This window comes from Daphnia carinata, chromosome 10 (genome assembly GCF_022539665.2).
Source record: "Daphnia carinata strain CSIRO-1 chromosome 10, CSIRO_AGI_Dcar_HiC_V3, whole genome shotgun sequence".
Taxonomy (NCBI): domain Eukaryota; kingdom Metazoa; phylum Arthropoda; class Branchiopoda; order Diplostraca; family Daphniidae; genus Daphnia; species Daphnia carinata.
Window position 1 is genome coordinate 4,194,498 of NC_081340.1, and position 23,784 is coordinate 4,218,281.

A 23,784-nucleotide genomic window follows, 5' to 3' on the forward strand; every position below is an offset into this window, starting at 1 on the left:
GGACCAAAATCGTCAGCCATTACTAAAAAGGAGAGCGAAAGGTAGAGACGAAATCAAGAACAAAAAAAAAATCCTTCCTTTTCCTTCTCGTCAAATGCCAATATAGAAAAAGGAATAGATCGTACCACCCGCAGTTCATATTTGGCCAAACGATTGAAACCCACTCGAAAGCTATGAAAAACAAAAATTAAGAAGAAAAAGGCAGAAGAATCACCGGCAGATCCTACGGTTGTTTTCAATCTCTCTGTGTTACGTCAATGTCAGTTTTATTTCGGACTTGAACAAGAAATGTTTGGAGCTATAAATAACATCTTTGAGAACGGCGCGTGCGAGCCAGACGTGCAAGTCGATCGCCAGTGCGTAAATTACTCACAAAACTGTGCAGCAATGATTTTGTGTTAAAAATCAAAGTTTCTGCAATTGCCTTAATTTAATCGAACTATGCAGTGAGAACAATGACTTGATGTTAGTACTGTCCAGAATCGTTGGACTTCAGTGATTCTCATCATAGTTCAACACGAAAACCGATCGAGGAGTACCGTGGGAAGGTGTTGTTACTGTCGATGAAAAATCACATGTGCGAGATTGGATTATGTTCAATGTGTAAACATTGGCCAAGCCAGGCATAGATTGGAAGCTTTTCGAGAGGCTACGTATCTCAGGTAAATAAACAGTCGACCTCTTTCACACCTCAACTCCCCCGCAACGTTCGATAGTTACCATAAGCTGCACGCAACCCTTGCCTGTAAAAATGTATCAAAATTTAAGGGGAGTGTTGCCTGTAAAGAGTTGTTTTCTCATAATAGCTGAAACTAAACGCGTATGTTTGGCTTTCCCACACTTGCCGGTTCCGGTTCGCTTCTTCAGCTGCTGATGCTGCAGCCCTGCCCTAACACATTGCTGACGAAGATGCTTAATAGTCTCACCCACAACCTCTAGCGATTCTCTTTTTCGTGCTTTTATGTGCCTGTGTGTTTTAAAGAAGTAAATCCCAATAGAACTCCTAGTCACGCATAGGGCTTATACACATAATTCATACCCCCAACGTAATAGACCTTTGACCAAAAGTCAGCTTGAAAGGTAAACAATCGACGATAGTTTTATCTATTTTCTTCTTTCCTTTAGCGTTTTCTTGATTAAAGGTTCAGGGGGAAAGCGCCAAGAGAAACTGTTTTCATCCAAACTGATCCACGTTTAAGCCCAAAATTATCCGAGTATAGCTTTTTGAAATTCACTTTCTCTTTCCTACTTCTAATTATCTGCTTAGATTTTAATGGAAGCGGGACACAACGCGAGCCATAAAATGAGAAGAGTTTGCCTTTAATGCGATAAATGCGCAGCCATAAGTGGAGTGGAAACTTTGTTCGTTACAATCCCATATTACGATTAAAAGAGTTATTCAGTAAGTTCGATTGGAGATGCATGATTGGGAGGGGCCGTAACCATAGACTTCAACCATCCAATCGTAGTTACAAGATCAACAAGGCCACAGGGGTGGAATCGTGAAAAAATAACCTGAAAGATGGGAACAAGCTGCTTTTTTCTTACTTCTACTGTTCCATATCAAATACAGAATAGGACACACGTTGCCTGTGACCGCCAACAGTTCCCCTACTTGCAAGTGAAGGGCCATCCTGATCATATTTCTTCCCACTTTTTATGCCACAAGAAAAACGATTTTAAGTTGATGATAGAGATCTCGAGTTCAAGATTATCCGTTTTCACTCTGCATTGTTGAATTGCAAATAGACTGAACACGAACCTGCAGTTTGTCAAAGACTATTATGTGTAACCTGTTATGAGAGAAGACGAGGAAGAAAACCATGACTCGCTTCGTTCTTCCCTCTCTTTGACATTTAATTGCTAAATTGGCTGCGCATACGCTCCAGGGTCCGGGTGGATGCAACGGAGCATAGCTGGAAGATTGGCACAAAAAAGGGGAGGCAACCTGTCTAGGTCCATTGGGTCTCTTGTTTTTTCTCTTTCCACTAGCAAAAGATCAGACAAGACAAATGGGCAAACCAGCTATTTTGCAAAGAAACACGCAATCAAACTGCAATGCAATCATAACGCAGACAGTTGGACAAGGTCCAGTTTGCAAGCCAATTTAATGTCTATGCCATTCTGACTGTTGGCTTCTTTGTACAGTTTTGCCAGGAGCAGCCTCCTCCGCCGTCACATTGTCTTGGAAAGAAGGAGCAATAATCTACTCGGTCCAATACAAAGTCGATGATTACCGGACAATCTGCAAAGCCAACAGTAGTCCGCTAAGCCAGCTGGATGATTCGTAAAAATAACGGTTCATGAAAACAATAAGGTAAGCGTCTCCTCCCTATTCTTCGATCACTTTTGTTCGGCGATTAAACCGCAACGTTTTGCACAATATCTTATTCTTTTCGGGGTGGAAAAGGAGCGGCTTGAAAATGATTCAGTTATGATTGTCGGCTTTCGCAAGGCGGTTCGTTTCGGTAGTCATTCTTCTTTAAACCAGAATGAAAATGTATCGAAAGAACAGCGTGCAATAAAAACAAAAACAAGACAATACAGAAGCAAAAAGGCGAACAAGCAATTGCGCAAACCCCCCTCGATGAGCTTGACCGGCTATACTACATTTCTTGACACGGGGGTGGGCAATCTTCCGAAAAAACGGCAAACAATAGAAAAAAAACCACGAAACAAAAAAAGAAAATGGAATCAAAACAAAAGAAGCCCGAAAAAAAAGGAACCTTGACTCCCCGCGTCGAATCACTTTCATAGCCATTAAACACGCATCTTTCAATTTTCCTTTTATGTTTACCTTTGCTTTTGTTTTCTTTTTTGAGCTGCGAAACTGTTTGAAACGAGCCATTTTTACCCGTGTTTCTGTTTCAATGATGAATATCCCGTGTAGAATTCACATTACAAGGAAAAGTCACACGGCGCCAGCAGGTCCAAAAGGCAAAGTGATTGTTCGCTATCGTTTGTGTATTTATACCGTACACAATCGCCTTACGCTTCAACTCTTCCATTTTTTACTTCCTTCGGTTAGTGGAAACCCTTGTCAACTAATTAACCGAGAAGACTCGATTGTTCAGTTCTCCGTGATGCGATTTGTCTGTGAAATTACACAGCACAAGAAGGTGATTGAAGCCGAATCGGTTTGATTACTACAGCCACCTATGCGGTGTGTGTGTGTGGTTTCTTTTAGGCTTGTAAATAAAGCCAACACGGAAGAGGCTGATGGCATGTTCACATGCAATCTACAAACAATCCAAAGCGGTTCTTTTTTTTTTTTATTTCTCTCGTCTAAAATCATAAATCAAAAGGCAAGTTATTAACACACACAACAAGTGTCCAGCAACTAACACACGGTTATTAATTTCTGAGTTAATAAGAGGCGTAAGGCTTGCGTTTTTGTTTTAGCAATTGGATCTTGTTGACCTAGTGAAAAAAAAAATTGTAGCATGGCTTTGATTAAACTTGACCGAAGAATTTATGATTTTAGAAGACTTCCTCTTTCAGGGTTAAATCCTCTATCGGTTAAATTTGATTCAATAAATTGCTACGCCGACCTGGCCGTTTGCAGCGGTTTGATGGACGTCGTTTAAACTACTCTGCGTTTTAGCTAACCTTAAAAAAAGCTACGCAAAAAGGATGGAATTAAAAATAGCCAACAAACCCATGAGAAGAAAAGCAGGATCGTTAAAAGATTCCAGAAGAGTCTGATGCACGACCAGAGTGAACGCGCTATGTGGGGTTGATACACCAATTTTGTCCAAAGAAGGGATAAACGGCAGCCAAAATAGGAAACATGAATAATTTCAACAAATTTTACAGAGAATTAAAAACTAAAAAAAAAAACGGTAACCTCAAAGCGAAACACACGACGCGATAGCCCACACACCTTGATCTTTAAACCGCCACACAACGACGTAGCTGCAGTGAAAAAAAAAACAGGCTCATTCGGCAGCGCGGGTCATTAGACAAATGAGACGAAGCCAAAACAATTATCGGCTTTTTACTATATTACCTTCCTTTTGTGTGTGTGTGTGTGTATGTGTGTGTGTTTTTAGACTTTGACCCATACCTGGGATCAAGGTGAGGATGAGAACGCCCGCCTTATTCCCCCATACTTTTCTCTCCCCTACTCTTTTCCCTACTGTGTCAATGACTTCTTTTGTTTCAAACACTCTGCTAGTCTGAGACAAGATTTTTAGCCAGTTTTATTCGTCCGTCCCTGTATGTCCGGTCCGAAAAATGCGCGTTGTCCGTGTAAAGTCCTCAACGGGACATTGTAGCGCAATATGCGATCAAACTTAAACAACATTTGGGTCTTTCCACCGTGCCATATTAAAGTAGTAGTTGTAGAGCTTCAGTGAAACTGTAACATCTCTGTATTTGAATTCGCTTTCTTTTTAGGAGGGTTGATAGTTAACGGCTTTTCAGTTGTTATTGTAACCAAGAAGCGAGGAAGGGCAATGAACACCCCCAAGTTCGGCGGAACAAGCGGTTGAAGCACCTGCTCATTTACATTTAAATGTCTCAATGCCGAGTTGAGAACTTTCGGAATGAATAGCCAAGACAAGCGAACGATGTTTTTTTTTTTAAAAAAAAGGAGAATAAAAGGAAAAATCTGAATAATAAAAGAAGGAAGACCTCACACAGAAGTGGGAGCTGATACCTTGTTCTCGGTTGCCCAACCAATTTTCCAACAGCTCACCTGTAGTCTCACCTCAGCATTTATCATACTGGGTAAAGGAAAAACCGTCCTCAATGGGAGGAATATCATTATCGGAAAATGCAGAGGCGACACTGAGCCGACCGATGAAACTCGTAAATCAGTGCCCATCAATAGTTCCTCTTGAGTGTATTATTTCTTACCCTAAAATTTGCATAGTAAGCAGGCTACCTATTTTTTTTTCTTTGAAAGGGATGTCTCCTTGGTCTCTATATCCTGACCAGTAGTTAGCAATTTATGCAAAAATGTTGTCACACCTAATTGCTCATTTCGTTCAAAAGGGACCTGTCTCGTCTGCGCCCGGCGATTAGAGAGTCTGCCATCAACGACTGGAACGTCAGAACAGGTACATTCAACCACAAGGAGGAGGATCCACTTCAGTCGATGACCAAGAGGCTTGAAATCAATGACGATTTTCCGAACGAGAAGAAGGTAAGCCACAATTCATCTTATTAATTATTCAAAAACAAAAATGTGGTAACTCAAAACCACGATATCACGTACACTCGAATGAAAAGAAACGTTGAAGCGAAATGCAACGAATGAAACGAGTCATTTTTGTTGGGGAAAACAAGGTCTCAACTTTCTTGTCCACCCGAATGTAATCCGATCGCATTTCGTCTGGAAAAGAATAAGAACTATTTGATTAACTATATCTCTGAGGAGGATAGATAAAACAAAGATTTCTGGAACACTAAAAGGGGGGCACTCAGTTGTGACTTGCCATTGCTCGTTTGAATTTAAATTTGAAAAAAGGGGAATCGTGCACGACCTTGGCCAGACATCTCGTTTTACACAAGAGCGGCCGTTTGGTTCTATCTAACTTGTTTATATAGCTGCGTTCAGGTATTTCTCTTTCTGATCGTTTCCAAATGCCTTTCTTTACTTTGTCAACTGTTTGATGACGTCGTGATAGCGCTGTTTAACAGGAATTTTTGATCAATACCAACGCAATTTTCTATTTTGATAACAAGTGTTTAGTAGTTGATTAACATCTCGCGTCCAAGGGAAAACTCTCCCCTCCAACCACAGGCCGCAGGTTCGTTGGGGGCCTATATCTTTTTGAGGGTTGAATGTAACGTAGATGTAGGGTAGCGTTGATGAAGTCGTCCGTTGCCTACGCACTGTAAGCTTGTCATTGATACATTACGTACATCAGACGGTTCTACCGGAAAAAGCCTTTGCTTTTTAGATTTACATATGTGTGGGATAACACTCAAGTTGTTTGATTAGATCGTCAATGCCCCTGTAACTTTGATTAATCCTTTTCGTAATCATGCCCACCGTTAGCAGCTGATTCACCCTATTCATCCGGAATGAGTAGAAATAGCCACAGCTCTATTCGTGTTTCCTTTTTCCCCCTTTCTTCTTTCTTTTTCATTTACTGAATATGAGATATGAACTTGCACCTTTTTCAATTTAATTGGATAATGCATCACCGGTGAAACCGTGGCATTTTCCGGAATAGGGCAAGTACTGGGCCTACTATAGCTGAATACTGCTTGTCCTTTTACAACAACACATCCCCTGAAACTAGGCCAAAAGTTCCAATGAACTTGTTTGTGCCGTTTATGCCGAACAGATGGGATGTTCTAGATCCATTTTTACCATCCATATCTCAGTTAAATCATTTCGGAAAAGATGGCAGCTTGTTGCAACGTAAAATTAACATGCAAACCGCATCGAAAAATCCCCGCCCTCTTCATAAGATTGTTCTATCCTATATACTTCCCCAATTTTCTGAAACGCGAATATTTCAATAAGGAGAAAGCCCCTAGAAGATTGTGTAAAAATCCATAACAGACTAGCGTACACGTGTGCTCAAACTAGGCAACCACAGTGGCACATGCCAGGTGGACGCTCGGGGTGTGCAACTGGAACACACTGCCACCCCACCGACCACCAATTCTTTTTCCCTTCTCTTATCCAGGGAAAGTCCGAGTTTCACCTAATAGAAGTATAAGGAAGAAGAGAACATGACTGCCGTGTCGGTGCTCCGGGTTAGCCTCTCCCTTTCTTCTCGCTCTCTCTAAGTGGATAATTGCTGATGGAATTATCTGCGCTAGTGCTGCTGACTTGTCTCGCCGCAAGAAGAAAAGAATAAATAAAGCGCTTGTGCATATTGGGAACAACAGAGGATATATACAGGCACTGTCTGTAAGGGGAGGATAGAGTCGGAGGTGCGCAGTAGAAAGAAATGGCATTCAACACGAAAAGGTCGGCCATTGTCGATGGGTGAGCACCAGAACACCTTTGAGATAAAAGAGACACTTGACTTTCCGGTAGTGAATGGATCGCAAATGGTCTCATTCTTCTTCCGTTTCCATTCAGTGAGAACCAACAGCCGGCTCGCCCTGATAAGCCGCTTAAAGAGTTTGAGGAACAAAAGACAAATCATCAACCCGCCCCTTCTCTATTTAAACTACGAAAGCCATTTCACCAGTGTTTGAGGGTCCATCTTTGATCTATATATGCGCTACTGGAGCTACTGATTGACTACTCAACCGGATGATTTGCCACAGACAATTTAGCCCACCTTGACTCCCATCCAGTTTCCGGCTGCGTTTTTTTTTACATGCCTTTTTAACCTGTCTGTTCTTCCCCTCGGTAATCCTCACGTGTAAGTCTTCTTTATTCTCCCCACTTTGTTGAATAGTTCCGGAACTAGAACCGTTATGTTTTTACTGTTCATGAAAATGGACGTCTCGTCCGTAGATGGCTGTATTGACCATGGCGTGTGCATTATTATTATTCTATTAAACGTAAACTGTCCTCTTTTTATTTTACTTTGATCTTTCTGCAATAGTCCTAACCCTCTACTAGTGAGGTCTTCTTCTTCTACATGCCCCAATGTTTGTTGTACTAGTTGGGAGATTATACCGGCACTGTGATCGTTTTCATTGGCAGTGGAAGGCCTTCAACGGTCATCTTAAATTTTCAAATTAAAAAGGCCAATTCTTCTGTCTAATAGAACAAAAGACGATGATCCTTCGAAAATTTCAAGTTTACAAGATACGAGCAATTTGTCTTAGGGTACAGCACAATAACACAGCAGCTTAAGATGGTACGTAATGGCCCCTTATTAAAAGATTGCGCTTCCTACGATGAATAGCCCATGCACTCTGAATCTCTTTTTCAAGTTAATATCAAGATATTATGGATCTCCATATTCGTACGAGTATAATGTGGATAAAAACCTTTCGCCTTATAAGAAAACGCTACGCGATTGCCGGGTACTGGTAAAGCGGAACGAATGTCGAAACAAAAGAACTTGCCGATTGAATTCGTACAACAACAACAACAACAATAGAAGTCCAGAAATCTAGAAGGATAAAGGAAAAGTATTATCCCAGAAATGATGACCCATTAACGTCTGTTTTTAATGCCGTTGTTGGTCGAGTTTAATGACGTTGCTCTGCCCCCGTCCTTATTTTTGGTGTGGTGGGTATTGTGTTGGGCTGTGACGCCTTAGAGAGAATCAGCTCCCACTTTTACGAGATTGACTTTTGAAAAAGAAATAAGTTTAACTAGAAAAAATGAAAAGTGAAATTAGCAAATAAACAGGCCGAAGAGGCGTTTTTATTACGGCAGCCGCTGTGGACACAAGGGTGGGTTCCGGCTTGTTTTGTAGCTGAGGTGAGTACCCCATAATATGCAATTAAATTCTGGTAATAAAAAGAAATGGGAGGTAAGGAGATTCATGAAGCTTAAAAACTAAGTTGAGATTCGAGGCGAAGAGAACTAAAAAAAAATTCAAGGGCGGCATCATTTGACAAAACACTGTGGCTATTCAGAAATTTTACGTAGTACAATAATTGCCCGTCCGAAACAAAAAGACTGTGCTTCAATTAGAACAAGAGGGGTGGTCTCTTAAAAGATAAGCTTTCCCTTTGAATTGTATAAGTAAAAGAGATAAAATTTACTGTCACTCTTTAACAGGGACTCTTCTTTATCAATCAAAAGTTTTAACTGTAAATTTACTCTTCCTTTCAGGCTTTTTTGTACATTTGTAATTAAACGAACATTATAGCTACGCTAAACTATTTACACAATGCGCAATCATTATCGACAGAAAATGACCTACACTTTGCGCAAGTGGTACACTAGTAATACAATCGATTGTAGCTATTTCAAATCACATGATATTGAAAATCACTCGAGCTCACGAATACGGATAATACGCTATTCGCGTGTGTTAGGCTTCTTTTTGCCCTCTGGTATTTCCAATCCCCCACGCAAAGTTAGACGATATAACTTGCACACTCAATTTGATGGCGAAGGGAATCGATACAAATTAGATATTCAATCCATCGACCCGCCCGAATGCAAAAAGGTCTTCCATTCGAAATGATATTCCATCGGATATAGTACAAGTGTATTCTACCTGAGATAATGCTACATATGGGATGATGTTTAAAACTTGATGCACGCAACGAAGCGGATCACTAGCACACTTTTTTTTTCCCTTTTGATGGTGGTGGTATTGTTATCATTCCACCTGGTCATTGTTCATCTTGCCGAACTTGTTCTTCCATAGTGTCTTGTAAGGTGGGGATCGAGTCCATCTTATTAGCATATAATGGAAGCCAAGTGTTTATTATTCAAACCCACTGGCCAAGGCCCTCAAGCTTGATTTGATACTGCCCTTGCTGGACCTTCCATGTACGGTGGCCGTACAATGCGCTATAGCAATTGTTACGTACACAATGTGAAGAGAAAATAAGAAACCATTGCCAACGGTAGCCGCGCGATTTTTTTTTTTCGAACCTGCAATTAACTTGGCTCGGCATTGACAAGTAAACTGAGAAGAACGTGACGGATCTGTTTTTGGAAGAAAGCTTCCATAACTTCAGATATCTTCCTAAAAGAATCTTACGAAAATGGAAGTTCGAATGGAATTCTGATCGGAAAAAATAAAATCAAACAACAAGAACTTGCTTCACAATGCAAATGTGTATCTCCACGGTTTCGTATGGATTCAACACCTGGAGCAATTTCGCATACCTAGCCCCGTTTCTTTTTTCTTTCTTTCCTTATGGTTGCCAAATATAGGGGGTAGGGGGCGAATATTGTCGTTGATACGTTTGTTACTTACCTATACTTGCTTTGGCAACTCAGCTGGACTTCTGTCCCCCCCCCCTTTCGCTAATTGCTTTTGTAAGCCCGTTTGTTCTTAGAACATTAAGGTGCGAAACGTGTCACTCGTCATTTGTCTCTTGCACCTGCACGTCATTTTTTGCGCTTTCCTTGTGCCAAATCTATTAGTGCGAGTTCTCACGTTTCGACGTCATGTGCCTTGAACTCTCTTTCAAAACCCTTTGCGACTTGAACATTACGTAAGACATTCCAACTGATTTTTTGTGTATTAGGTTTCAACGTTTAACTCAAACACGAGACAATATCACGTGAAATGGAAAGAGTTACACGAAACGGACGGCTCCGAAAAAGAAAAAAAAAATGCCCCTGGAAAAAAAATCCAACAGTGTCGCGTGGAAGAGAATCCGCATCAATTCCGGTGGTCCAGCTACTAGTGCGGCCCCAGCGTGGTAAAACTGGATGACAGCCCATATTCGGTTGCCCCATTTATTCTCAGGTTCTCTCTTTAAATTTTCTTATTATTTCTGAATTCTTTGCCACCTCTATGATTTTCTCTGCGCGCTGTCGCCTCGGTTCAGCTCACACTTCGTGTGCTACTGGTTTATTTTTGAAAGAAAAAAAGGATTGAATTTTCTATTGCTCGTAGAAAGAAACGATTGTTTAGATAGCAACTAAAGCCCGTTAACCCACGCCCCACGATGAAAATTGTAATCAACACTGGCAGCGTCATGCGGACGATATGCTATCACCTGGATTTTTATTTTTCGGAAAGAAGTAACCAGGTAGCCACGCCCGATTCAGCGTAGATGGAGGTGGGTTGAAGAATTTTTATCGCCAGATTCCATTAAACAACTAGACGAAAAGGGCACGATGGCATTTTCAAATGTTATGATTTTCATCAAATCTTTCAAGTGGGTTCATGACGTCCTCTTTCGAGAACTCCACTCGTTTTCTTCTAGAGAATTTCAGATAAATGGGAGTCGATGCTTACACCAACAAGATATTGATAGGGACTGGCTATCATGAGAAGGCTGCGTACTCACAAATCATGTCCTGCTCGATGGAGCGTATAGGATAGCTATCAAACATCGAATTCAGGGATGCCAAGCTAAAACACAAAGTTATAAACGAAACGGTAATTCGATCCTTGCACTAACAAAATACGATAGCCTCTAGCATCTTTCTATTTTCTTTTGTTTATAATTTTTCTTGGTTCTTTTTTAAATCTACCCAGTTTTATCGGGGTAAGAAAGAGGGCAGTACAAAAACTGTCATGTCGAATGAGCCGTAGCTCCAGTGACATGGCAAGCGCGTCCTGGCCCTCTGAAACTAAACCATTTTTCTTATGCTATGTCCACCTGTATTATTTAGTTGCAGTCCAGATTCCAAAATTCGTTAATACTTTCCCCCTTATTTTATCTGTCTCTTGCTTTTTTAAGGGAGAGAGTCGTTCCCTTCGATTGCCCGATCCAGTTCGCATGACCACTTGAAAATTCGTTGAGTAAACAAGAAGAGGTACGAGTAAACACTTGTCGTTATACAGCACTTTATTTGAGACACAGGTACATACATAGGCTATAGTTTTCAGGTCGTCTGCTTATTACCTTTAGCCTTTTCTTTTTTGTTTTAACTTGCAAAGTACTTGACTTCTTCTGATTGCTCAGTACCTAAAAATGGAGGGACTTGTCACTCAACGTTCAAACCATCCAATTGAAACTTGTCAGCATTTTACGAGACTTTTCTCTTCTCAAGATTTTCTCTTTTGTTTTTGTTATTTTACCTGGATGACCAACAGCCCAGCGGGGACATTCAGTTCAACATCTATCATAGAAATGTAAGGCGGGAGAAGAACTTCAAAAATAACGGAGGATGCGCTCGAAAGACCAGAATAAGAGAAACACAGCATGGGATGAAAGATTCATCATCAAACTTGTATTTCTTTTTACTTTATTTACTTGTTGTTATTGTGAGATTTTAAAGACACGCAACCCCTCCTCAAAAAAAAAAGCGAAGTAGCGTCTCGGTCATTTGTATGATGCATGTTGATGAATTTACCCTCGGTGAAGTAGAGAAAACTGAAAGAATACGCTACTGTTTTATTGCACGTGAAATAATGCCTAGGCCTATACCCATCACTATTGTGTAAATAAAGAAGGACTCGTCTAACATCCATGTAACAAAGCGAGATCTCATTGTGTTCTCTTTTCAAAATTACGTATTCTTTTCAGTTTTCTCTACAGCATTCGTTCAACTCGCTTTAATCATACACATGCAATCGTAACACACTAGATACAGTAATCTTTAAATATGGGGGGAAGAAAAAACTAAAGCTTCTTGTTCTGGAAATTATTTTTGAATCTCTTCTAATATGCATTGACCAAACCATCTGTTAACGCTCTTACATGTCGTGATGAAGATAGGGGACTTGATGCGACCGCTATAGTTAAAGGCCTCCTCTTTGTTATAGAATCCATTCAAAGGGACGAGTTATCAATTTAATAATAAAAAAAAAAGTATAGAGCCAAGTGCATTGGGTTTGTACGTTAACAATTGAAGGCAGGAGCTGATATTCTAATAAAAACTTCGTTCGTCGGGGTCGTAAAGGAATTTCGTTCTCCAATTAGTCGGCACCCTGGTGTGTAAGGCTACTATTTAATAAATGCCAAGTCCCAAAGTCCTCCACTCTTCAACCCATTCTCTTGTAACATGATGTGTAGGCATACCCCTCAACTCACCTCACATTCCCCCCCCCCTATAACCGAAATTGAGGGGGACACCTGCTACGGCCATCTCATTAATCAGATGATATACCTTTTAAATGGAAAAGAACCATATAAACGAAATTGCATTTGGCTACCATCTCTTACCTAAGCCTATGTACCTCTTTTTTTTTTGAAACAGCGATGAAGAGACTCCGTTTAATTATCCAGTGGATTGCCCAACTTCTTCTTACCCGTTTTCTATATACTGCGATGAGGTAAATCGCCGTTTCGAGAAAGAAAGAAATCATCTTTTAGGGGACTATGCTCTTTTTCTCACTCGATTTCAAATGTCTTTTACACAAAGTGCCGAAAGAGCTGTACGATAAATGAACTGCAGCCCCAGTTAGGCATCTTGAAACAACTGACTTTTATAGTGATTACTAAAAGTTCAATTGAAAAAGAGAAATACGAAAGGTAGAATCGTTACTAGGAAGCATTCTCCACGCTCAATTACAGATTTAACTGCTTTTGACACTACGTGAAAACGTTGCAATTGTAAAAAACGGGGTGCCCGTCCCAAACGTTTAGAATTGTAGACATGTTTGTTGCACTTGGACCTAATGGAATGCTAACTGCTATCAGCGATGTTACTTTCTAGCCAGTGGGAAATGGTTCAATAGCAATTGAACCGTTTCCTCAAGGCAGACCACACGCAGCGTTTGTCGGTTTGAGTGAAACAAACGAAAACAAAAGGCTATTTGCAAGTGCCAATTATATGTGCCCAATCGACACGCGCTGGCACTTTGTGGGCAATTGCAATTTTTACCTATAAAGAAAATAGATTTGCGGAGAAGGGAAGTACAATATCATTGGCGGTAAGGAAGGCGATAGAGAACAGGTAATATGCAAATATCATTGCCCATTGTTGTGCTGATTCCCTGGTACTAGACTCTTCGATGCGCTGGACTCTTAGTGGCCGGGGTGCTACCGTTTTTCTTGTTTTGTTTTTTTAAGGTTTTTTTTAGATGAAGATATTAAAATAATCATAGGAGCAACTGGCGATGATTGGCCAAAGGGTCCGCACGAAACGCGCAGTTTCAGTGAACTGCGGATGTAAATTGTATTCATTTTGGAACGTCTGCGCTCGCCAACGAAAATGGCGCCACAGTTGAGAAAACAGATTCTAGGATTCAACGGGTAATTGAAGCTATTATTCGTCTTGCATGATAAATATAAGTAGTTGAGAACAGCATTGAACACGAGCCGCCGCAGATGTTAATCAAAGAGTTCAATCCAGCCCGGAGCTGTTTTTTGTTGTTGTTGTTGTTTACGTTTCATATGGCCTGATGGGCCATTTCGTTCACCTGTTGACGTATACACAACAATAACGGCTCTATGCATATTTAATCTGCGTGGTCGTGATGGGCATCTTCCTTTGGTACTTTGAAACACATTCGATCTGGCGCAGGTTGCCTTTTTTCGTACCCCCTGCTGTTATCGCCGTTCCAGCTGTGGTCATCTTTTTTTAACTTTTATATTTGAGGGGCCATTTTCAATTAAGTTACAATCCTTCATGTTACGAAGCACTACTCTTTGTTTATTCATTTCGTCTACAGTTACGTAACCCAAAAGTCGTGAAGTCCAACACGTGTGTGCCCCAGTTTTCTTTTTATAGTCCAATCAGAAAAAAAGAGGAAACTTAAAAAAAAAAAATTTAATCCACCGCCAAAACACCGCCAACCCCTTTCTTAACGCCATATACCTTCGCTACGTTAATAGCTCGATTAAGAGGTACTAATGAGTCGAATTCATTACAACCCTGCTTACCGTTCTTTATTAAAAACTAATTTTCTTGTGTAGCCAAGCAGACAAAATCCTGTTGAAACGCTTAGTGATTTACCCACGTACGTATAATCATTTACTGACCGCAAGATGATATCAAGAGCTTTTCGGCTTAGATTGCAGTTTAAATTTTAAACTACAATCTCTGCCGGTTGTGCCCGCAGTTTACATTTCATGTAAAGTCCACTTAACCTCGGTCACGATATGGAACAAACGTTTACGCGACACGAGCCTCCCGGCGGCGAAGTTGAACGCCGGTACTCAACACGCGTCCCGCCAGCAATTTTGTGAGTATGATAACACCATTATAAAGGGTTAGCCTAAAGGACCCCGATTATTTTCTCCTATTATCTCGACGTATTAGTGGTGGTAGACGCGTGTTTAAGGGCCGAGTTTTATTGCAATTTCAAATGGCATAAACCAAATCAGAAAGGCAAACAAGACCCCACAAGTTTTAGTAAAAGAAAATTGAATTGTTAAACACACACACAGTGTAAAATCAATGAAAAACAAATGAACCGCCGCAATATTTTTATTCTGTTCCCTTTCATTATTTCAACAAGCCGCTAATCTGTTAATCGTCAAAGTAAAACCATACTTTTTCCTATTTCCGTGTGGGATATGGCCCCGAAATGCACAATCCAATTCCAGCCGGACCGGCCTCTAATGAATAGGGAGAAGCACACGTGTGCAAAATGTATCACTCCTTTTCTTGAGACTCAAAAAAAGGATATTGCTCTACATTTTCTGTCCTTTCAAAAGTACTCCACACCTTGACAATAGTGCCCCCCCCTTTTTTTTTAACACCGATCGCGCACACTATTTACACGAGTGAACACCTCATTGTGATTTCGCATGAAAGGTCTATATTTGGACAGGCAGGAAAGCTCTTTAACTTTCCTTTTTGCTCTTCCAAAAACCCCATCGATCTTTGCGAATTGCCAATCTTCTCCGGACTGAACAGAAAAGGGATAGGCAAGCACGTACCACCCACAATGATATTTGTTTTCTCTCTTTAAAGTTTATCTTTTATTTCTTCAACTTCATTTCCTGAACGAACATTTCAAAGTAAAAGGCAAGAGAGTTTTCTCAACATTGGCCGATTTTTTTTTTTTTTTTTTTTTATTTACGATGGTGGCTATATTTCTAAATGGGGCAACACTTTTTATCTTTGAAAAACGGAGGTTTTTCATTTATTTTTCTTTCGATTTTTTTTTACAAACCATTTGGGAAGAATGAAATCAAAGTTTCCATGGCAAGAGGGCTTTTTTTTCGATTCATTCAGCGGAGTGAATGAGCAGGGGGTTCCGGCGTCCCAATAAATCCATCGCGCTCGTTGAGAAGAAATTGAAAGAGGCCAAAAAGAAGGAAAGAGGCAAACTGAATTGTTGTTTTCTTTCACCGGTTGAAACCCTTTTGCAATGTGTTATAACTCTTTACGGGCTCATACGCGAACCATTTACAACTTCCTGGAACATCAGAGATAAATGTGATGACTTACACCGTTTCTGATTGAGGTTATCATCCATGGGAAACTGTTGATGAGTAAAATTTAAAAGAAAATGATCAAAAAATGAAGAGAAAATATATTTTTGTTCAACGATCAGAATTTTTAAAGACCTCGACCACCTGGGGTTTCCAGGTAAACAAAGAAAGCATCTTATTCTTGGTGATGGTCGCTTACCACCTACACCCAATTTCAGTTATCTTCGTTATGGTTCGTCCTCTATCCAGTTCAACCTCCGTTTAAATCCTTGGGACAGTATGTTTAAAAGACCATCACCAACGTGATACTTCAGTTCACGGCCAGTGTGGATCGTGTAACATTATACTTTCCCAAAAGATTCTAAGCGGTGGTCAACGGTGTTGATGAGGTGATGTTAAACAGATGCGATAGCTGATTATCAGCTGGTATATAAGCTCAAATTATGTTTTCACTATCGCCCTTCCTTAAAAGATGTTATTTTTTTGCAGCTCTTTGATTGGAGATTACGGAAGAAGCCCCGGACCATCTTACCGTTAAATCCTTAATTGCTACTGGAACAAAAAAAAAAGACACCAGGTAAATACTACGTAGAAATTTGAGACGTGCAAAGAATAGTCCTTTATACTACATCGAACAGATTTTCTTTTCTTTTTATGCGCAGTAAAAATCTGATTTGCTTTTAAAAAGAACCAAAGAAAGGCGTTCGATCACTTCGGTAGCTTTCATCGCGTTTCAAATTCATAAAGAAAATACGATATGTTAACACTTAATAATCAAAACGCTAGAAGCTGAACCTTGTTCGTCCTGCGATCTCGATAAACATTTCAAGGCTTACGTGGGGCTTCCAGCGATGAAAAGGCTGTTCTCAATCGTGTTATTCAACTCTGAATAATGCCGATAACATACGGTAGGCTGTAAATAACGCATTTCACTTAATTTTTCATTCAGAATACGTTATCGTAAATGGCAAAACTTTAGAGATACTTTGATGGCTACGCTATTTTTCCACACAATTTCCATTTTAATGTTGATTGATGTGCTTCGTCTTCTGTTGTACTAGAGGTATCCCCCATCGATCTCAATCACGTGAATTCAAAAATAGCTAAACTTGCTGGGATTTAGCATCACTGCACGTAAAAAAAATCCTGTTTTAATTAGAGAAAATTCAAACGTCAAGTTTCTTACGTTGTCTACCAGACAATTGTTCCTTCTACTCGATGTTGACGTCGACTCTCCATTTCAACCGTACACTGAACCAACCACTTTCTCTGGACTCTCTGTAAATAATACCAGATTTTATGTTGTTGTATTTTATTATGTTAACGCGTGCCTAGTCAGCTATCGTTGAAACAATCTCATTTACATTTGCTTATGAACATCACAATGGAGCTATTTCAGTTTGGCACAATGCCCCAAAGCTCGTGTAACAGCTGGTTATGTCTTCGTTTTTCCCCCCACCTTCGAAATCTCTAGCACGCGCGTCAGGTGGTACTCGTGCGAACCGAATTGCGATCCATTTTTTGCCAGCCTTTAGCTCGAATTAACTAAACACGACCTCACTTCCGTTGGAACAAATCCACCTTACAGCACCAAGTAGCAGTACGTCAAGAGTTTTAACCCCATTATTTTTTAAATGTCGCATCATATACGTCATAACCGAAGGAGTGGTGCACTAAATATCTGCGTCATGACGCAACGAGAAATCTGGAACAAAGAGAACGAAGAAGTGTGGGTTAGAAAATGATTTCAAAGTCGTTTCCTGTTGAGGTAAACGACCTTTCCTTTTTCGAAATTTTCCTTTCCGTAACCCTAAAAGTTGGACGTAATGCAAGGTCGTGACATTCAAAAGCAACTGGGGGATGGGTGATCATCGCAAGGAAGAGGTGACATAAATAGGCTATTGACAGGTAATTTTGTCAGTTGGTGTTCACCCAAGGTGTTGAACACTACAAATGCTACTGAACGCTGTGGCACAGGTACTTCATTAAGGACCAGAATTCCCTTGTTCTTGATCGGAGGTTATTTTCATAGTTGATCTTTGCTTTTATTTCATTCAAATTAAAGGTAGTTGTGCAGTGTTTTTGGTTAATAGTCTAGTTTTTTCATGCAGATAAATGTTTAAGCGTGTGATGTAATGAAGGGTAACTACAGATAAGTCATGTCATTTGTTTAATGTGAGATTCTTGTTTTGTGCTCTTGTTTTAATATTCCATGGTTGAATCCAATTCCTGTTAAGTCGAAATCGAAAGCATACAAAAAGAAAGTGAACATTGCGCACATAATTGATATCCGGTCTAGACGTCTATCCCGCCCCCATCAGGTGCCCGTCTTTTGTTTAAAACGAGCTTTTCTTTTTAAAACTGTCATTGTTTGCATTTTTTACTCGACAATCTTGTTGCACGAATAATCAAAATCTAATTTCCCGTTAGAAAGTCCCAGACTACGTGCAGATCTGCTTTTGTTTTCCAATAAAACTTGTACTACACTTTGCTGGGCATCCTTGCGTAGAGCCAAAAGTCTAATCGAATGCCAATCATTCTTGTTCGTCACATTTAACAGATTGTTCTTTTTCTTCTCTAGTGCATCGTTATAAGAAACGATAATGCGGAGAAGGTACTGTCTAACCAATATTGCTCGAAAAGGGACAGTTTAAATGGCTAGGATAGTGCGTTACAGCGAACTGGGTGCTGCAGTTGGAATATGGAAGAATGCCAGGCAACGAATGTAACGTATAGGTGAGTGTGATTTCTTATTAGGGGGGGGGGGGGGGGTAAACCCTATGGTTGCTTAGGTAGAGGGTGGGCTGCAATTTTGGGAAACCCCCAAGTTTTAATTTGAGTTCAGTGATTAAAATTAAGCTTTTTCTTAGGGAGTCAAGGCAACAAACCGAAGAAACGCTGTTGAGTACAGTTAATCATTGGTATTGATGCTCATTCTATCAAGGACGAAAGCGTTATCTCTTGTTTTCTGTCGGTTTCATTTATGACAGCACAGATTGAATTGCTTCTAATGAAATGTGCCGTTCAGTGAGTGTTTGGTGTCTACTTGAGAATGTCTGCAGGTTACTGGTCTATTGTAATCTGCCTGAATTTAACTTTGAAAAAATTGCTTTAGAATTACAGGTATAAGATGCGCTAATTTCATTCAGCCTTTTTTTACTGGGTTTCTAGTCCCCTTGTAGGGACATGACGTAATGGAGCTCTTGCTCTTAATTGCATATTTCCTCTGATTAACAAGAACCAGTTGAAACACGATTTGCATACGTTGATTGACCATACTATCAAGTCGACAGTTGTGTTGCCTCGACAGAGTTGCTGCCTAGTTTGGTTGGGTGTAAATATCTATACACAAATAACGGTCTTATCTTGATTTTATGTAATGTTTTCTGCTAGTACTAACTGCTCTCACGTCATAGCATTCCGCCCTACGCTCACGTGGGCCAGTGTTATGTCTTGTTTAATCAGCATATCAGATCCTAGATGCCGACTGTGAATTTCAATGCGACCTGTCCATCGGTTTGTGATTCTTTTTTTCAATTCTGAGTATTACGTTGTAGTTTGCATTTTAATCTGTTACGTTATTCTTAGAATGTCTCCGAAATTATGGTGCCTCATTACGCGTAACAGTGTTGCACTTTCCTTGATAAGGTAAGTTTTCAAGGTGGTTTGTTAATCTAATTACGCAGCTGTTGATAATTTTGTGAAAACCACACTGTGTTCCCAACTAACTCGACGTGAAAGTTAATGGCAAAATTCTCCGCGTTTCTTGGGAGAAATCAAACGAGTTAATCAAGTTTAAATCGAGAGGGAAAATTGCATTTTTTTGTGTGGAAAATTATTGAGACAAAGAAAGTTAAAATCCAGAATTTTAGGTAATCAATGTTAACAAGGGGACAAATGTATCAGAAGAAAAGGCTGCATTCTATGACAATCTGTGTTACCGCGATACGACGCTAAAATGTCTTACGGTAGGAGAAAAAAGTTAATTCAAACTAGTTCATAATTTTCTTATTTTCACTTTCGTCCGTCTAGTTGTGTCAGGTTTTCCGACCACAGCTTTCTTTCGTTTCTACAGCTTTCGTGCAACTGTGACATGTCAGTTGCCATTTCCTTTACGTTGACGCTATTTATGGTGAATAAAGGGCGTTTCATTTTCGTAAGGAGTTATAAAAGGGACTCTAGGTTAGCTGGCTCGGTCACATCGTCACCAACTCTTTGCTCATTTGGATATTAATGACTTAATAGTGATCACATCAGCGGCCCGCAAAATTTCACGTAGCCCGCGATGGCTATTCCTAAAGTAAAATTTTCCATTTATCCTGTTAATGTCAATTACTTAACAGTTCTATGTTTACATGTTTAGGTCTTGCTGGTTATTGCGGTTACAGTGGCTGTGGTCTACGCCCTAGAGCCTGTTAAAGGAGACTTAGCAGTTGCTGAAACCAAAGGCAAAAAAGTTGTATACGTTCAAGAAAGTGGTTACGGAGGCGGTTACGATGATAGCAGCTACGGTAGCAGTTACGGTGGAGGTAGCAGCTACGGAAGCAGTTACGGTGGACACGACGATTATGTCGTGGTTAAAAGCAAAGGAAAAGAGAAAGGCAAAGGCAAAGGCGTTCGTACCAGTTACGGTTATGACGGCCCTAGCAACTATGGCAGCAACTATGGCAGCAACTATGGAAGCAACTATGGCAGCAACTATGGCAGCAACTATGGCAGCAGCTATGGCGACCACGACGATTACAAAGTTGTTGTGAAGAGTAAAGGCAAAGGTAAAGGTAAAGGAGTTAGTACGAGCTACGGTTACGACAGTCATAGCAGCTACGGAGGCAGTAGTTATGGCGGAAGCAGTTATGGAAGTGGTGGCTATAGCGACAAGGGTAGCAGCTACGATGGAGGTAAGGTCTTAGCTGTGTTTGAAAGGCTAAATGTTAACGTTACGTATGACTTACTTTGATTGTTTTGTTTGGATTGGATTAGGTTATCAAGTTGTCTTGGTACATAAGGCGAAAGGCAAGGGACACGGCAAAGGAAAGGGTATGTAGAATCATAACAAAATATGTATGTATATATGAATGAATGTGTGACACTTACATTGAACATCTTTTCAAATATCAATTGTATTCAGGACACGGCCACGATTACGATGATTACAATAGCGGGTACGGTGGTGGCGGTGGATATGGTGGTGGACATAGCGGTGGTAAGTAACCTGCGTAATTAAGCACTAAATTCATCATCAATGTGGAAAGTTCGATGATAAAGACAGGATAATTCTTTGAATGTTGTATGAGAAATTAAATTACATTTTGTCATAATATTCAGGTTACGTGAAAGTCAAAGCCAAGAAAGTAAAAGGACATATAGGTAACATAGAGCTAGAATGATTTCTTTTGATTTCGATTCTTATTTGAGCATACACGCTTACAGTTCCCGTTAAGTCGAGCTACAGTTCTGGCGGTGGATATAGTAGTGGGTATGGCGGCGGAGGAGGAGGAGGATACTCCAGCGGATATAAGAGTGGAGGCGGTGGTAGTGGAGGATCTGATTCAAGTGATGAAGACAGTAGCAGCGGAGGAGGTGGCGGAGGTAGGTCTTAAATCATTTTCTTGTAATTGAATTGCGCTTTTTTAAAACGCAATTTTTCTTGCGGGGTGTTTAACATCGTTTAGGTGGATATCAAAGTGGCAGTGCAAAAGCTTCCAGCGTATCTGCTGTGGTAGCGGCGCCTGTGGCCGTCGCTGATGGAACAGGCAGTGCATCCGTAGGAGAAGCATCCGGTACTATTGCGTCTGCAATCGTGACAAGTGAGGCCATCACGAGCGGAGATAGTGGTGTAAGTGTTGCTGCAGCTGATGCAACCGCAACGGCTGTGGTGGCTGAATCCGGCGGAGGCGATGAAACTAGGAGTGCAGCGGTAGCGACAGCTGATGCATCCGCATCGGGTGGCGAAACCGGTGGAGGTGAAGCTGCTGCAAGCGCAACTGGCACAGCTGAAGCATCAGCTGATGGAGGAGGTGACGGTGCCGCCGGATCGAAACGAAGCGTTGAAACTGCAACCAACGAAAAGGATAAAAACGTCATAGTTGCTGAAACTAAGCCTAAAAGTAAGTTAAATTCAAAATACTGGCCATCGTTCGTAGCTAACTTAATTTTTGTTTACTATTTTGAAGTACCTGCCAATGGATTTAGCATTCCTCCAGCTCTTGCTGATTCTTCTCCTACCAGTGCTCCTTCAAACAATCGTTCACCTTCGGCCAGTCGTGGTCCTTCAGATGGCCGTTCTCCTTCGCCCAGCCGTCCACCTTCCAATAACAGGCCGTCATCCAATAACAGACCATCTTCCAATCGTCCTCCATCGAATCGTCCTCCTGTTAATCGGTCACCAAACGCAAATCGTCCACCGCAGAGTGGGCGTATTCCACCGCCATCCAGCCGCGCTCAGCCGTCGTTTGTTCGTTCTGAAAGAGCTCGTCCACCAGCATCTTCTAGCACGAGCTTGCTCGATCAACCTTGGCCGGTAATTTGCTTTACGATACTTCCCGATTATTTAGTTTAAGTAGTTAATTGGTGTTTTGATTTTTGTAGAAACCGATACAGTTTCTAGTACCTTCGTAAATTGATCTGTGACCTACGAGACTGGATAAAACACGACTGCGGTTTATATTCAATTCGGAGTTAAACAGAGAATATAGTTAAATATTATAACAGATATTATATTACTATTTAAATATTACGAGATGGGTAGTACTCGCTAATTCACTCTATCGCTATTTGTTGAAATAAAAGCACAATAAAATTTATAGGGGTTCAAATAGCAATTTGCAACTCAACATCCTGGAACACGTACAAAGAATAAAGGATTTGGAAAATGTCATTTGGAAAAAGTGGGAGCACAAAGGGAAGTGGATTTGGGTTTTAATTAAATTTCGCAGCAGTTCCGTTTGGTGTTAAGCAGCAGGTTGTCTTCAGGCTTGTTACGCATCGTCCTTTACGGTGTCTAACCTGTTGCTACAATCGTATCTTAACAGGATGTAGTGCAACGTTTTGATTTCTGCACAAGGTATGGGAACATTTTAAATTAAATCAATCCTCATTCAAAGATTTCTATTGACAGTTCAGTGACTTCTTCTGGTCGTTAGTAGACTGCAGTACGTGTTAAGGTGTAAAGTGGATAACGGAATCAATGAAAAATGATAACGGACAGTACGGTGGTTGGTAGCGTATTATGTGAGCTGCTGCGTGTGGTTTGGGGGTCGATGGGTGGAACCGGCAGGTATTTTCAGGTATTATTTCATGAGTTTCTTCATTTTTTACGAAGGGATTACTTTTCATCATTACGAGCCAATCAATCGAAACACCGACGTTCAATAGCTTCGTACGGTGCTTGTGTTTTGTGCTGGCTCACAGGTAATTGCTGTGGGCGTGTTTAGAAACAATAAAAATCGTTTGATGAGCTCAACTTGATTTTCAAATGTGGGATTTGCTTCCGTAGCTGCTGTATTCTATAAATCATGCTCCTTTTATTGTTATCTGTTTGAAAGTTTTCCTGCTTTTTGGAGTTCATACCGACGTAGTGAAATGGTACACTGGATGTAATCAAATGAAATGCGGAAGCTTCTTCGGTTGAAGGTACGTTTTCACTAAAATTCATCTTATACCGCATCGAAATTTCGAAACGGTTTATTAGACAGTAGATCTCTAATAAATGTAATCTATTTTTTTAACCATTTCTTGTTATCTACGCAATGTGCAGTTTCTAAAAACCAGAACGAGCAGATTTCGCGGTGAAAGGTAAGAAGGGGGGGGGGAGTTATCTTCCGGTGTTTCATGCTGTTCTGACCATCTGCTGTTTACTAGAAGCGCAGGTAAATTCTTATACACCCTTTATAGATCCGTGCTATTCCGTGTTTGCTATTCGTTTGTATAGAAAGATGTCGC

At 40.6% G+C, this 23,784-nt stretch overlaps 2 protein-coding genes and 1 long non-coding RNA gene across 3 annotated transcripts in view; 2 read left to right on the forward strand and 1 right to left on the reverse strand.

The window, feature by feature from the left end:
- The window catches only part of LOC130700104 (protein maternal effect lethal 26-like), a 96,630-nt gene extending 76,892 nt beyond the window's left edge, over nt 1-19,738 (reverse strand). Inside the window, exon 1 of the mRNA XM_059497414.1 lies at nt 19,731-19,738. The gene's annotated coding sequence lies outside the window, so the exon portion shown is untranslated. The remainder of the gene's footprint in view (nt 1-19,730) is intronic.
- LOC132088428 (uncharacterized) lies at nt 17,775-19,778 on the forward strand. Its single transcript, XR_009422000.1, has 5 exons — nt 17,775-17,908; nt 18,425-18,579; nt 18,714-19,359; nt 19,432-19,491; nt 19,716-19,778. It is a non-coding gene; the product is annotated as an uncharacterized LOC132088428 (long non-coding RNA).
- A 207-nt stretch (nt 19,779-19,985) lies between these two features.
- LOC130701272 (keratin, type I cytoskeletal 9-like) lies at nt 19,986-22,658 on the forward strand. The gene is made up of 9 exons (XM_057523236.2): nt 19,986-20,143; nt 20,207-20,741; nt 20,824-20,880; nt 20,972-21,046; nt 21,169-21,210; nt 21,274-21,432; nt 21,516-21,950; nt 22,017-22,363; nt 22,432-22,658. Exons 1-9 carry the CDS (start codon nt 20,129-20,131, stop codon nt 22,459-22,461), a joined length of 1,695 nt encoding a protein of 564 aa, XP_057379219.1. The 5' UTR covers nt 19,986-20,128; the 3' UTR covers nt 22,462-22,658.
- Nucleotides 22,659-23,784: the final 1,126 nt, after the last annotated feature.

What these genes read in the sequence shown, in the direction of transcription:
- LOC130701272 (XM_057523236.2), top strand. An exon ending in GGGTAGCAGCTACGATGGAG is followed by an intron (nt 20,742 to 20,823) that starts GTAAGGTCTTAG and finishes GGATTGGATTAG; the next exon opens with GTTATCAAGTTGTCTTGGTA. An exon ending in TGCTCGATCAACCTTGGCCG is followed by an intron (nt 22,364 to 22,431) that starts GTAATTTGCTTT and finishes TGATTTTTGTAG; the next exon opens with AAACCGATACAGTTTCTAGT.